This window comes from Protopterus annectens, chromosome 1.part1 (genome assembly GCF_019279795.1).
Source record: "Protopterus annectens isolate FY-2018-M chromosome 1.part1, PAN1.0, whole genome shotgun sequence".
In the NCBI taxonomy this organism is placed as follows: domain Eukaryota; kingdom Metazoa; phylum Chordata; order Ceratodontiformes; family Protopteridae; genus Protopterus; species Protopterus annectens.
The window spans coordinates 670,287,767-670,303,991 of NC_056726.1; the positions used below are offsets into that span (position 1 = coordinate 670,287,767).

The 16,225-nt window shown below is 38.5% G+C and overlaps 2 protein-coding genes across 2 annotated transcripts in view; one reads left to right on the forward strand and one right to left on the reverse strand.

The window, feature by feature from the left end:
* IL11RA (interleukin 11 receptor subunit alpha) overlaps positions 1-16,225 on the reverse strand; it is a gene marked incomplete in the record, with an annotated part of 3,068,236 nt that overhangs the window by 264,928 nt on the left and 2,787,083 nt on the right.
* On the forward strand, positions 3,695-7,251 carry LOC122806833 (hemoglobin subunit beta-3-like). Its single transcript, XM_044077584.1, has 3 exons — positions 3,695-3,842; positions 4,168-4,417; positions 7,095-7,251. Exons 1-3 carry the CDS (start codon positions 3,748-3,750, stop codon positions 7,206-7,208), a joined length of 459 nt encoding a protein of 152 aa, XP_043933519.1. The 5' UTR covers positions 3,695-3,747; the 3' UTR covers positions 7,209-7,251.

The window sequence follows — 16,225 nt, forward strand, 5'->3', positions numbered from 1 at the left end:
CATTTCCATGCATGTGCAACCTACTGATCAATACTGCTTGCAGCATGGACCCAAAGATTGGTGAGTTGGTGTGGGCAGATCACTGAAATCCACCAGTCTGGTTGCTTTAGTGCCCATGATGTTTATCAAACAAGAATGATATAAGGTGCCCTTATGGTACTCGAAGAATGATCTGGGGTGTCATAAGAGTATCATCCCTTTGTACCATGGGGTAGTATACAGCTCAGCTGGTCCTTCTTCTTCATCATGCATGAAGATAATCATGACCATCTGAACTTTCTCGACTATCCTGGCATCTGTTCACTAGTCTCACTGTGCTGGCCTCCCTGTTGGCCTCCACCCCTCATCACAAAATGCTATTGCCCCTTGGATTCATTTTTGAAGACTGAAGCATTGTATTCATGAGCTACCTCTGTTTCTTCAGCCTTCTGTTATCCTCTCTCATCTTTGCTCAGCCAGACCAGTTTTGCACCTTCTGAACTTATCTATATCCCTAAACATGCTGTAGTTTCTCTTTCTTCATCCCGTCTCCTAACTCCTGTAAAATTAAGTCTTTGCTTCACTTACATTCTTTGTTATCTTTTTCTAGTCTCCTTCTTCTGTCCCTTCTCCACTCTTCCTTTTGACCTTCTCTGGACCCTATCATTTGCCACAGTTGTTACACATACCACATTGATAATATTTCCTTTTTGCCCCTTCTTCACACACTCATGCATATGGTTATGAAAGTTGGTTCCATCCATCCTGAAATTGCAAATCATTTTGAGAATTTCTAAGATAATAGTGCCAGCATTTAAAATGAGTTCCTAATTTGGGACCTTTTCCTTTTTTACTTTGTTGCAAACTCTGTAGGTTAAAGTTGAGAGCTGTGAAGCATAGCCTAAGTTTATTTTATTTATTTATTTTATTTTATTTAAATTTGTTGACCGGGAGTGTCCGACTGGACGTAGGTCCATTTTCAGTGGAGGCCCGGGGAGAAAAGCTCCACAGTTAAAATAAACAGACAGTAGTTACATTGGATTACATAGCGATTAACAATTTAACATAGCAATTACTTACAACATATTTACAGATGAAGAACATAGTACATCAGTAGACAACTAGAATCTTTATCTGTGAAGTACATAACAGACATTAACAAATGTTACAATGAGAAGTTCCTGCTGTATAATAAGTACTAGGCTTATGAGCATCTGAGCTTGCTATAATCAAGGTAGATAGTGGAGTGGAAAGAAAGGTAGTGGTTGGATGGGGTGGGTGATATTAGAGTGGGAGTTGCAAGGACATAGCCAGCATGTTTTTAGGTGTGCTTTTAGTAAAGTTTTGAAGTGGGTGCATGATGGTATGGAGGTAATTGTGGGTGGAAGGGAGTTCCATAATTTGGCTATTCACCAGCAGAGTTATTGGCTTTAGTGATCTGCAAGTGATTTTTGCTGCTGGGTCTTAGTGGTCTGGTGGTGCGATAGGGTTGGAGTAGATTCTGGAGGGATGGGACATTTAGTGGATGGTTTACTAGTTTGTGTGTGAGTGAGAGTTGATATCACTGAAGGAGGTGAGGGAGTTCAAGCCAGCCCAGTTCAGCAAGAAAGAGACAGTGGTGACTACGGTAGGATGCCCCTGTGGCGAATTTGGCGATTTTGTTGTAGCAGGTCTCTATCTTGTTTAGATCACATTGCCTTAGGTTGGTATATATTGGAGAGGCATAAAGTAGGGTGGAGATAAGGTGGGAATTTGCTATTGAAATCTTTGCTGCTTTGGTGAGAAATTGCTTATTTCTGTATAACGTTCCTAGTTTTTTGTGGACTTTTTTTATGGTCATGGATATGTGAATGTCAAATTTTAGTTTATTGTCTATTTCCACTCCTAGCAATTTGGTGTGTTCAGTTGGGTATATAGTGGTGTTGTCTTTTGCTGTGATGTTAAAGTGAGAGTTGTTTTGAGTATGTTTGGTGGGTTGGAAGAGGATTCGTTTAGTTTTGTTTGGGTTGAGTATTAATTGGGCATCGGATAACCAAGTTTCAACAGAGGAAAAGGCTTCCTGTGTGACTTTTTGCAGTTTTGGTAGGGACTGGGCTGAGCAGATGATGGTTGAGTCATCTGCGTATTGTATGAGTGTGCCATGTTTGGTGGCAGAGGCTAGATTATTGGTGTAAACAGAGAAGAGTAGGGGTCCAAGGATGGATCCTTGGGGAACCCCTATGGAGACAGGTAGTTGGGGAGATATGTCATTCTGCCATACAACGGATTGTTTGCGGTCAGACAGGTAACTCTGAAACCAGTTGGTGACTGATTGTGAGAAGGGTAGGTTATTGAGGACAAAGATAAGTTGTTTGTGTGGGACCATGTCAAATGCTTTAGATAGGTCTAGGAAAGTAGCAGAGGAGAGATAGCCATTGTTTTTATGCTGAAGGATAGTGTTAGTAAAGGAGATTAAGGCAGTGGTGGTGCTATGGTTTGGTTGGAAACCATGCTGAGTACTGGAAAGGAGGTTGTTAGTAAGGAAGTAGTCTGAGACCTGAGAGTGTATGCATCTCTCTAGTATTTTGGAGAGTGGAGAGACAATAGCTATGGGGTGGTAATTGGTTAGTTCTGTGGAGGGTCCGCCTTTGTGGAGGGGGTACTTTATTCTGTACTAAGTACTTTATTTTTGACCCATTTACATAGTTTATTGGTTCCACTGGTTTGCTCCCAGTCACCTGTCTCATCTTTGAACTCCTCTCCAGTGTATTTCCCTCTTCTACAGCCTCACACCAGTTTTTCTCATGTAATACTTACACTTCCTTCATATTTTACATACAGTGTAGCATGAGGGCTCCTGGTTTGTAGTTTTTAACCTGACACCTTTTACAAATTACTAGAATCATGCCCAGAACTTTGACATTACTGTGATGATCCTTCATCAGGTTTCATTCCCTCTCTACCCTGAAGTCTAGAATCTCTCAGTCTGGTTCACAGGTTTATAGATTCATAGGTAATTAATAGGCTAGCTGACCTTGTACACCATGTTAAGCCTAGCCAATTCCCCTTTCAATGGTGAGAATGAAACCCTGTACCTTGTGGCTGTGAGATAAACACCTTAACCATTATACCAATCAACAACCCATAAGTCTGGCCTTAACAGATCTAACCCTTTCCCACCTGCCTCACTCCTTTATTCACTGTTTCACTCATCATTTTCTCTCTCATTCTGTCTGCTGGGCCCTAAGTCCACCAGCTCTTCTGCTTCCACTAATGTTAACTGGCAGGGCAGTTAACCTACCTTCTAATGCTGGATGAATCCTTGTTCCATTCCTACTTTAATGTTTTTCTTCCTCTCAGTCCTCACACTTTTTATATGAATTTGTACTTCATTCCTTTTTTCCTTTCCTTGTCTTTCATGGCCTTTTAGTTCAAGAGAAACATTTATTTACATTTTACACAGTCTATGAGTGAGTATAACAGTGTAATTCTATATACTTAAACTACACAATATTACAATAAACCAGCATAAGCACTGGCTGGGCTAGCAATAACAGAGGGCTATAAGAAGTGATAATGTGTTTGGCACTGAAAGGGTTACACTTCCTTCCTTTCTTCTGCTCACTGTCAATTACAATCTAATAATCAAATTGGCTTTGCCTGTGCTGTTCTAACTCACAAGTCACTGAAAATGCACTAGTCTCACTTGTATAAAAACTGCAACTAGAGGCTAGTAAAGTTATTGCAGCTTTTGATAGCAAGATACTTTTTTTTAAAGTGTTGGGTATAATGGCTCTTTCAGCTGAGGATACACAGACTGCTGGTGCTGTTTGGGAAAAGATTTATGCAGATGTTGAGGATAATGGTGCTGTTGTGTTAAGTAGGTAAGGACATTTGTGTTAAGATACAAAAGTATTTTGGTATAGAATATATTCTCTATTTCTTCTTTTGAGCTTCCATATCTGTTAAATGATAGTTTGTCTTGTTCTTGACAAGTTTTTCCTCAATATTACTAAGTGCTTTAGGTGGGCAGCTGTAAGATGAATATTTGCTGTCTATATGTAGTCTGTACAAATGCTTAAAACTTGAGCTGCAACTTGTATATGAAGTAGTTATATGACAAAATTAAATTGGATAAGGTGTGGATGCTAAAATGCAGACTTTTCAGATTTGTCCTGCAGCTGAGGCTTTTTTTCTTCTCTCCTTCAGAATGTTCAAAGAACACCATCATACTGTGAGCTACTTTAAAAATTTTACACAGCTGCAGTCTGTTGCTGAGACTGCTTCTGCTGAGGAGATTGCAGCCCTGGCTGAAGTTCGAGCCCATGGGAAGAAAGTTTTCTTAGCCTTGAATGATATGGTGCCACATTTAAACAATGTGGATGCTTTAAAAGAAACTATTGCTCCATTAGCCAAGAAGCATGCTACAGAGCTTAAAATAGATGTGAAGGACTTTGGGGTAAGTGAATATTTTCTTTCTCTTTCATCTTAAGATGGTTGTGGTTCCAAGTATAGTCACTAGGTGTTACTCGTCCTCCTAGAAAGAGGGTTTATGAAGCTTAAATTGGTCACCTAAACTGATTCCAGAGAAGAGGCCTATACTAACTGCTTGCTAGCATTTGTTAGATTGAAATCTTTCAACATATTAAAAATCCGAGTCCCTTCTTTCCATCCACCTGAGCATCATTCAGGCTTTAGAAGTCCTTTCACTTTAAGCTGGGATTTGATAGGTTGACTTTACCATATTCCTGATACATTTAGTTATGTATTCTGCCCCCCCCCCCATTTCTTGTATAAACCTTTAATTTGTTTATCTTCCCACCATGTTTGTAGTGGGACTGCTTTATCTTGCACTCTGTGATCTTCCCCTTACCTGTGTATGTGTTCTAGCAGGTAAAACCTGTTTAGGTTAAATAGCTTCTAGCCATGTAGTTTGAGGATGATCGTAAAAGTAACTCCCTCGGGCTTTTAGTACAATTCTCTTGGCAAAAACAGAGAAAAGGCTTAATTTACCTCACAGGTAACAGATGTGAGGTAATGTTTGGGGGGGGGACTACTGGTATATTTGGAGAAGCCCCTGAATTGCAAACCTAGAAACTTGACAACTCAAACTTTATTTTTTTTTTTTTATTATGGCATGAATCTGCACCCAATCATTTAGAAGGAAAATCGTTGTTTTCAATATTGGTATTCTAATAGTCTGGATGAAGGGTCTGGGAGCATATGTCATGTACAAGTTTGCCATACTTGCATGGTAAGTGTAGATGTGGTTGCATATATGTGCTTACAGTAGACCTGTATCTTGGGTTCCACAATAGCTGTAATCTCATGGAATGGGACAGAACTTGCTAATAGTTTAAGGCTACCAAATGGGTCTCTGTTACTCCACCCACCCAAAAAGAGAATTTTAGTGAACTATATGTGCATGTATGTGAATTGTTTCAAGTGTGGTGTTTTTTCCTGTAATATAAATACAGGCTTATACTAAGATGTCACTTGCAGCTATTACTTTAGTCAATAACTAGAGGTCATAATCAAATCCTATACCTTGAATTTGTAAGGTGAACACACAGGATCTCTGTAGTAAAGAGCCCTTTATGCAGAACATGCCTATCTTGAGTGTATCTAAACCCAAACTGAGTTAACTTACAGTTGCCACTCTAACATTTGCATGATGGCCTTCTGGTAAGATCTAGCTCCAATGTATGTAGTTTGATCCATGGCAAAATGCAGGACTTTCTGTACATTGGTCCTGTCCTTTTATCACTTTAGCACTGAAAGGTCAATGCTTTACTTTGATCTAACAGACATGGCTGCAAAATTTACTGCTGTCAGTTAAACTTGGGTGTTCATCTTCCATTTGTTGCATTAAGGGTCAATATGTATAGCTTTACCTGCATCTGTTGCTATGACCTTAAATTAGCAATGTTGAATAGATGTTAGATTTTCATGGCTTTGTGTATGTGGCTAGTCACTTAATGATTCTCAACTTCTATGCTTGTTTGTAGGGGACTGATTTCTAGTGTTTTTTTGCTTTACTTCATGTGGAGGCAGTGTAGGGTGGCTAAATTATGCTATTTAGTATGCCTCCATTGATATTGTCCCTACAGTATTTGTAGCTACTGGTTCTTTTCCAGATTTGGTCTTGTGGATACTGGTAGCATGTAATATTTATCTTGTGGAATAAAACTTGAGAGGGAACTGGCAGAGTGCTGTTGAGGTTTTAAACTGACAGTTTTAGCTTGGGTGATCAATTTGGTCTTTGGCTTTTGCTTTTAAGCAGAGTTTTTCAATATTACACTTCTCAAAGCTTTGTCTTTATGGTAAAGCTTGATATGATCATAAGTGGGTTCTGACTGGGACTTCTGTGCAGGGTGCTAAGAGGGTATGGCTGCAGCCATGCAGTGGTTTACATGCTGGTGTAAACTTCCATGTATTCTCCTGGGTTGGGGATATGAAACTTTCTATTGTATCACTAGGAGTACATTAATATTGGTACTATGGGTGGAAGGGGTCTCTCTCAATATAATATACTCCACCCCACAAGTGGGAACTCCTATTTCAGGGCATACAGCCGAGGACTCAAAGCAGTAGTGTTGGTTTCCTAGAAGTTTAGACCACCTAGGAAAATTAGTAATATAATACTAAGCATTTCCAGTTCTGTTAAATGGGTGTGGTGGCTTTCTTGGGTGAAGTTGTTTTTTATGGCTCCCACATGAGGGGCAGCTATATGATTATGGGGAACTAAGCTTTAGTGCATTGTGCTGCATAAACCCTCGTGTGATTCTTTCTCTCCTGGGTGAATAGACAACTCCTGCAGTCCAGTAATGATCTTATCCTTTCTCCTGTCTTGTCTTCTGCCATGTTTTGTGCACCTACAATTACGCTACATCTTGTGTAAGAAATGGCTGCATAAAAGCTCTATATTGAGAGATTCCTTTGGTTTTAGCCTTCATGGAGGTAGGCATTGTATCAGATTGTGTACTACTTTCTTTGCCTTAACATAATTGGAAGTTATGTAGGCTAGTATGAACTGGGATGGTATCTAATGCTTCTCTCTCAACTAGACTGTCACTTTGAGAAGCTTCACCTTGGTGAAATAGTTCTTGGTTTTTAACTTTGTCTTTTTGTTTCAGATAATATTCGATAATCTTTTGGCACTTATTGGAGAAAAGCAAGGTGCAGATGCCAAAACAGCCTTTAAGAAAGTGACAGATCTAATATATGAAGAAATAAAAGCTGCATATTGATGAACTATGTACTCCAGTTTGAATAAAAAATTTCAAAAACAAATCCTGGTCTGAATTGAGGATTAATTGTCTTAAGCTCCACCCATCTGACTTGTGTACACAAAGATTGATCAGTGTTAAAACCTCCCTTTGGGGTGCAGAAGAGACAAGTCTGCTTATTCAGTACTTTATTTAGGGTCTATGCAGATTTGCAGCTTAAACTGGTGTGCATGTTCATGTGGTAATGTTTTGGATTTCAGTTGCTCTAGACTGAAGAAGAAAATGGTGCAGTAAGACTGTTGTGGAAGAAGTTCCCAGTCAGTTTGGATGACCTGCATAAATACTGGCAACTGACACTTTAGCATTAATTGCAAGAATATGTTTGGAAACATAGTGCAAGATAGAACATTGATCTGCGATGTTGCCTGGTTATGCTTTATATTTAATTATCAAAAAGACATCTGTTTGGAGTGACTAAAATGGCTCCACCCTCCCAACAAGGGTTCATTAAGGATATCCAGAGGCAATTCCTACCTTTCTATGGCTTACTGCTCTTGTCTCTGCTTATGACTTATTGTAAGTATCAACAATGGTTGAGCTGATAGGAATGGCTGGTAAAAGGCTGGATCCTTTGATCACCCCTCTGCCTATCGATGGGGCTGATGAAGCTTTGGGTGGGGGGGGGTCCTTGTGAGGCTAGGTCTTTTGCTTCTCAAAATGTAAATGATAAGTAATGACAGACTGACACCACTTGGTTACTGGTAGTTTCCATGGGCACTGAATTATGGGCAGTAAAAGGCCATTAGACAAAATGGGTAGGGGAAAATTGTAGGTGTCCCTGTGCTCCTAGAAGGAAGTTTTTGTTTTTTGGGATAACCAGAGATTTATGTCCACCCATGTTTTATATATGGGTGAAGGTGACAACTACATGATAAGCGGCTCTTAAATGGAAGCCTAGAGCAAACCCCATATGAGTGTAACCCTTTCAGTCTAGGTATGAACCCCAGGAAGATGAGCATTACTGAAGCTATGTCTTGACTGGAAGAGGGCTTGGCTTTGAAGGTGCTATGCTTTGAGGGATGAGCCCACAACTTCAGCTAATAAAGTAACTGCTCTCCTATTTGGTATACTAGTAGATGTGCCATCCCTCTTAAAGGATAGGTAACAAATTTTTGAATGCCAGACCACTGTCTCCTTTTCTAGTGGGTAGGCAGAGGAGACTGGATATCTGGACTGGTGTCAACTCTTACACATGCAATCTTTGGGTTGTTTTGTACTAAATTTATGTGTATTCAACGTAAAGTCTGGGCCCTTGAAATTGAAAAGCCTTGGTTAGGACAGCTGGAGTAGGAGTGGTGATGCTGGCTATAGTTTGCTTTATTGGGGGTTATCCTACTTTTAAAATGAAATAATTGCATGGGTCACAGGATGTTCTTGGACTATCATTGTCCAAATGTTTTGGTAAATGACAAAGGCAATGAAGTAGTGCTTCACTGTAGAAGAGGGTAGTCAGTCTTGTGCATTTTTGCTCTTTGTTTCTAGCAGGTCAGGTTATCCACTGATATGGGTACACCACATGGGCAAGAAAGCTAGGTTTTTTTGGATTGCCATTAGGTTTGCCTCTAGTTGAATTTGGGTTAAATGTGAAGTACACTTTGGGGGGTTATGGACATTTCTGGCTTGAGGTAGATCCCCATTTCTATTTGCAGGAGACTTAATTCAGTTGTTGGCTGTCACTTACTAGGAAGGTACCTTGCCCCCAACCCCCACTTCTACACACTTGTGTTGGTGATAGAGCTCACAATCCCCCTTTGCACATTTCGCATAAACTGATCAAAACAGGATCCTATCTGCAAGTAAAGGGTCTAGCCAGCATAAAATCAGGCATACAAACCATCAAACATCTGAATATAAATATTCTAGGCCATTACTGTTACACTCATTATGGACCACATGTCTAGCTGCTTACTACGATTTGCTGAATAACTATGTGAAGACTTCCCCCAAGCCTTAAAATTGTCATTTTAATGCATGCATTCCTTATTGGGCCTAGTAGTCAAGGCAAAGGCTTAATGTCGGGTAAGGTTATTACAGATGGAAGAGGAATATCCTACCCCAATGAAATAGGAATGGCACTGCATTTCTACAGAGTTTGTGCTACAGGAACAAATAAGATACTCCTATTTAAGTGGGCACCTTTTTATAAGCCTAGTGTGTAAACCCCAAATGTATCCCACAAGTTCTGTTGGATGTTCATCTTGTATACATGATTTGGTTACTTGACTCTGGCCATCTGATCTCTTGCCTTGGTAAGATTTTTGAGTTTAGTGGTAGCTCTACTGTGTTCTGAATTATGTGAAGACAATGGGATGTGCTGTGCATTGCTTTAGGTGACAAAATTAAAATGCCATTACATGTGCTGGAAGTCTATTTTTCCAGTACATGAGTTTATTGCCTTACTATCATCCATACCTACAGTTCTGTTGCTGAATCAAGCTCTGCAGCTGTTGGCTGAATATCAGTGGAAGAAATGACATTCCTAGTAAGTTTCTCACAGGTGCACAGAACCCTAAGGGTATCATGTTAGAGTATAGTAGACTTGTCCATGTTATTTATCTTGTGGGTCTATATTAATATCCAAAGCTTCAAAATTTTGAACCTTGTAAGTTGGACAAGCCCCCTGCAACCCCCTCACATGCCCCCTACTTAATTATACCAATTACGAGATCTACACTTCAGTGTAGAAAAGTGGAATTCCTGTTCTGTGCTGGACTGAGCTATTTTTAACCTTCCAGCAAGTCAGTTTGATCATATAACGTTTGAACTTGGAAAAGTTCAAATAAATAGGGTCTTGCAATTAAGAAGGTTCCAGATAACTTGAGATGAAAATATTTAAGTGGAAAGGCAAGACTGGGCCTAATGGGTATAATACAAAATGGGGAAATCTGTCCAAAAAAGTAAAGGGCAGCCCTAGCAAAAATAAAATGCGTGTATTGTTAGAGCAGTAGACTAAGACACATTGCTCTGAAAGAATGTTCTATGAAGTTAAAGGTGTGAAACTGTTACATTTTCTTATAGTTTCCTTCTGAGTACTATAGTTTTAGCAATGAGGGAATCTGTCACTACCACCCTGGATACAATGTGGAGACTATCTACTGCAATATTAAGTATCCCAACTGATATCTTGCCTTTGTTACCCATCTAGGTATGTTTCTCTCCCAAATTCTAGAGAATGGATTGCTGAAATTGCCACATGCTTTATTTAAGCAAGGCTGTATGAAGATGTCTCCCTTTCTAAAACTTCTTTATGGGGGCTATCTTCCCATTTTTCTTATGAAAGTCCATTTATCCTTCATACACCCACCAAATGGTGAAGCAATGGAAGGAGTAATCCTCTAACACTACAGAATGAAAATATTGATTAAAGGAATGTAGGATACTGGAATATCAGTAAAAGCTTTAATCTGAGTAAAAGGGTTTATGCATGTTTATATACCAACGTCCTATGCAAAGTAGAATATGAACCACTAGAGAAATCAACTGCTAAAATTCATGAATTTGTAAACTAAATTTAATCTATAAAAAGATAATCAGTGATTGCAAACCAACCACTTTAATAACCTATCATTCTGCTCGTGCATATATATGTTAAAATGGAAAAATAGGACATGTTCCCAGCACAAACACGATGTCTATTGCAAGGAGGCAAGCCCCATGGACACCCCCACCTTCTGAGATATATGCGCGCACAATCTCTAATTTCAAGATTGCACAATGCCAGGGTAGGGATATATTTCTTAAAAGCTGGGATTGCTGACATGCCTGTCATCTAGCCAAATGACATTTGGGAATTCTAAGTGCTTATATATATATATATATATATATATATATATATATATAATTGGTACAAATGCACTAAATAGTATTACCTCTACAGTACTACACTATGCATTTTCCTGTCTCCTAACATTGCTCCTTTCACCACTGCAGCTACCCACTTCTAAGTCTTTTACACCAACCCCTTCAGATTTACTTGCTTTGTGGAACCTCCACAAAAGCTTTGCTGATGTCCAGGTAGGCTGTAGCATCCCTGTCACATTCACCTGTTGCCTTGTTTATAAAGCAAAAGTCAATGACAGCTTGCCATGAATGTATGGTGACTGCTATAATCTATATTGTTGTCTTATGAAAGTTGTACCAGCTTCCTGTCTAGATTCATGACATGTTTCTCCATGTCCTTGGATTCTTTTTTCTCAAAGTAAGAATTTTGCACGGTTTCTGTCTTAGAATATACAGAAACTTCTGTATTATCTAGTGATATTTAAAAAAATTTTTCCTCATGGCATTGTCACACTGGGTCAGATTTATGATTGGTCTGTTAGGCAGCCCATCTTGTTCCGTTCCCCCCCCCCCCCCTGCCTGCAGTTGGCCATAAACTCCAAGATTCAATACTTCTCTGTGAAATTCAAATGACACTTGCTTCTGTAGAGATTGTGCAGATTGACATAGGTGATTAATATTTTTATTGGTTTCATAAAAGATGTATTTAAACTGTACTACTTATAGCTGGATCTTATGGTATGAGACTAGAGACGTTTATATAATTTAATGTAGTTCCTCCAAAGCTACCATTAAAGTATTTGTAATTTATTTCTTTAACAGTAAAAGGTGTATACAGTAAACATACTCCCTGTAGCTGTTGATGGGGTTGTGGGGACATCTGTGGATGAAAGTACCGTATACTCAAATTGTCTAGTCTTTTTTAAAGGACTGTTTGGAAAGTGTTTGTGTTTAAATTGAATAGGAATATTTTGGCTACTGTGTGTTTCTGTGAAACAAATTTTAAATATGAAACTTTGGCCATTGTTTTATTTACACAGGTATCTAAGAAGGATGCAGTATAATTGTTATTTTGGGGGTATTTGTGGATGCATAATGACTGACCATGATTGCTAATTAAAATCCCATTAGTCTGTCTTTGCAGGACGAATATAGATTTTGTGAAGTAAATTGGAATACTTCACTGAGGTTATTTTAATCGCAATCAGACATGTGAAATGTATCCAGTTGCCAAAGGGCCCATATTTTTGTGTAGTTATTGTTGGATTATAACAGCAGATTGAGTAGCCTTTTGCTGGCACACTCTGAAATGAGTATTTTATGGTTATTAAATTGTTTCACTGTTTACTGTAATTCTCATCTGAGATAAAACTGTATAAGGTGAGGATGCCAAAATGGGACATTTGTTTATATATGCAGTTCAGTTGTGACTTTTTTTTTTCTCTCTTTTCAGAATGTTCAAAAAACAGCATCCCACTATGAACTACTTTAAAGAAATTTCAAATGGCTGCAGTGTGTGACTGACTACTTCTGTTGCAGAAATTGCATGTTTACCTGAAGTTTGAGACTATGGAAAGAAAGTTTCCTCAGCCTTGAATGATATGTTATAGTTTAACATGGATGTATTAACTCATTCACTCCAATGGCTCTGAGGAAGTTTGCACTTTGACTTCCAATAGGTCAAGCATAAGCCTTTTGATAGAATCAAATGATGTCCTCACATTTGAAACAAATGTTCATATCTTTGGAAATGTATGGGTTATGAAAGAAGTATAAATGGCAAACTATTTTTAGTGGCAGTATTTGTTAAGTGCTAGGACTTAAACCGAATTCTCTAAGTCGCAGTAAAAGCTAACTTACATGTAATGTTTTGCAAACAATACCTCAGTATCCACTCAAGTTGAACAGACACTATTAGCAACATTTTATTTATATATCAGAGCTTTCATATGAGGCTAAGGAGTTTTGCTGTGTTACTTGCTTGTTGAAATATTTAGAAAATGTATATCTATATATTAATATGATAAACAACAGTATCTCTTTACCTTTAGTAGACAGAGGTCAAATATTAATGCAGTTGTGTTTGCCATTATGTAAGCTTTAAGATGAAATATTTTAAAAACTTGTGGATGGCATGGTTTAGGAATTATTGATGCAAATATGAACAAGCAATATTTGACACCTAGAGTCATCAATAGAAAGCAACTGCAGATGCACCTGGAGGTGTCTCTCAGATGTAATGAGTTAAAGTGGACCATTAATCTTTTAGCCAAGAAGCATGCTGCAAAGCTTAAAGTAGAAGTGAAGGGCTTTGGGATAAAAGTATTGTTTACTTTATGATTGCAATGCCAACTGTATGTTGAGTGGTATTGAACCAAGAAGGAGGAAGGTTAAAGCACAAACTTAAAAACAGAATTCCACAGTAAAACTAAGAGCTCTGCAGTCTCTCTTAACTTGAAATGTGTGACCATAGTTAAGTGTTACCCACATTCCTTTGTTAGTGCTTCTCTTGGGACAGCTTTGCCTTCATTTACTGTTACTTTCCTTGCTGGACACTTATAGCATCTCTATGTTATAGTCTTTCATTTTTCATCCTCTGTAAAACTTATTTAGCTTAAATAGCTACTACTAGGCATATATGTAGTCTTCTTGATGAATGTGTCATCAAGCCTGATTTCTCAGCTGTGCCCAGTTAGTCTGGATATTCTGCTTTTAGCATCTACATAAGCAAATGCAGCCTGAAAGATTTTGACTACAGGAAGCAGCATTACAACTCATAGCGTCTGTCTTGAGCTACTAGGGTTATCATGCTTCTAAAAGCATAGTGATGTCCTAATGTATAGGTAATTACATGAATACCTCTAGAGGTATGTGCGTAGACAAAGTGCAACCTTGTAGGAACTGGGTACATAAACTTGTATACAAAAAAAGCTGTATTACTGCTGATAATGTAATAGTTTTTTTCTTGTGTACTACAAAGGGTTCTGCAATCTAATCTGTTTATGTTCATTCTCACAGGGTAGATGGAGTAACCCTTAATGAAATTCCCACTTTGTAAGGGCCTCTACAGATAGAAGCCTTTTCTCCATAGTTTCAGACCATGATTCTTGTTGGTAAAACATCAGTAAGTTTGGTATGTAGCTAGGGGTAATTTCAGATAGGCTTCTCAATGGTTCTGGTTCTCTTAGCTACAAGCCAAGTAATTACCTATAAGCTCCCACCATTCTACCAAATACTTCATTAAGCCTTTCTGGTATTCCCAGTGGTGTAACAAACCCAATCTCAATGATCCAGGACACAGACTGTTTTATGATCACATCTGGCAAAGCACATTGTCCTAAATTGTAAGGCAATGTTCTATTTCCTAGGCTAAAGCAGTCCAGGTGATGGAAGGAAAGTGTATGGTAGGATATATTGATTACAAATTACTTACGCCCATAATCTCTGAGTAGATGGGAGTTACAGGGGTAGTATGCGTGATCTTAAACCCTTTCATTTTGCAGTAAACTTGCTGTTGGAAGGAAGCTTTAGGATTACCATCATGATGGCCTGCCATAGCAGTGGTCCTGAAAATAGCAGGATTGGAAATGAAAAGAACAAGGCTTTGTAAGTAAAATTACCAATTTAGTCTTCTCATCTGAAAGGGACTTGCATTCATTCTACACAGCTGTACCAGGTTTCTTGAGGCAGACTCGTGTCCCCCAAAATAAGTAAATAAACTTGAGAATTTCATACAGTGGTGCACCTGTAGCTCAGGTTTGGTGTATCCAAGTGCTTACTGTTCATATCACGACACAAATGATGTGTTTTTTTTTTTTTACTATTTTGTATTCACAATATGGAGAGAAGACCTATTTGCCGAGACCCTCAAATGGAACTCAAAGGAACTGTTGGTAGTATAGGGTATATTTTGGGGCACAGAGAGCAAAAATTGTAAACTCAGACAGGTTGCATCTGTGTCATACAACTGGCTCTATTTTAATTTCCATTTAGCAACATTGTAACAAACATTACAATGGTAAAACCAAACAGATATGCATGTCTGCTTTTGCACATTGCTAGCATTTTGGATAGAACATGCATGACTTCATAACTGTGTGCTGTTATAGCTACAACACATCTGTCTACATGAATCATCAATAATCTATATTTTTCCCCTGTGTAAACCATACAGGTTTTTCTACTTCTCATAGCTCATGAAGACTGCCTTTTCTCCAGCACATTAACCCGGAAAGGTCACTAATGCTTATAGTTTTATAGCTGATATTTACTAGACAGAACTGAGCTAAACTGTCAGTTCTCCTGCTATGTCATTTATGTAGCTACTTGTTCATTAGATGTCTTTATTTCTTGCTCAGGTAAGTGATCAAATATTGAAAATGGTGACGTCTCAATCTGAAAGGCACTAATATTATTAATCATGGGGTCCTTTTTAAACTGAGTAGGACCCCTGCAGGGCATTTCTAACTTGTACTTTATCTTAAACAAATGGTGAGATTGGGGTGAGTTTAGGGTGCTGCTGAGTAACTGCATTAAATCATTGGCAGCTTCCATGAAACAATAACTATTCACTTGGTGTGAATAAATATTGGGAAAGTTGTTGCCTTGAACAAGTTACACTACATGTTTTTCCTTAAGAGGTAAATATCTGAAGCATGAACTTTTCATCAGCTGTAATACTGAGATGAGACACCTTACAAATGAGGTGTCCGATATACCTGAATATATAGTGCATATGCAGTATTCTTGCCCAAATTTGCATTTGGATATCTGGTTGAATCAAAATATCAAAATCACATACAACCTGAACAATAATTAATAACCTTCAGATTAGATAAACTGTGGCTTTTGGCAGTACAGGATGCCCAAACAGCTGTTAAAAGCCATATGTGATAGTAAATGCAAAGTGCCTTTACTCCTCCACTTTCAAACTTTTTCCCTTTTGTCTACTTGGAACATTAGTCAAGTCCCTTTCAGATATAAATAGCATACCTTTGGCTCTTTCCTGGGTTTGTTTAATCCTACTACCTAGTAGGTTTATACCCTTTTAATTAGTGATGTAGCTCATGTATGCCATATCTGCACATAGCATTGTTTGGGATAGCCTACCAAGAAGGTAAGCATTACAACCAAATATAATTCAAAACAAGGCTATACTCTTCCCAGCCCTAGAGTACCAATAAAGGGGATGATGACAT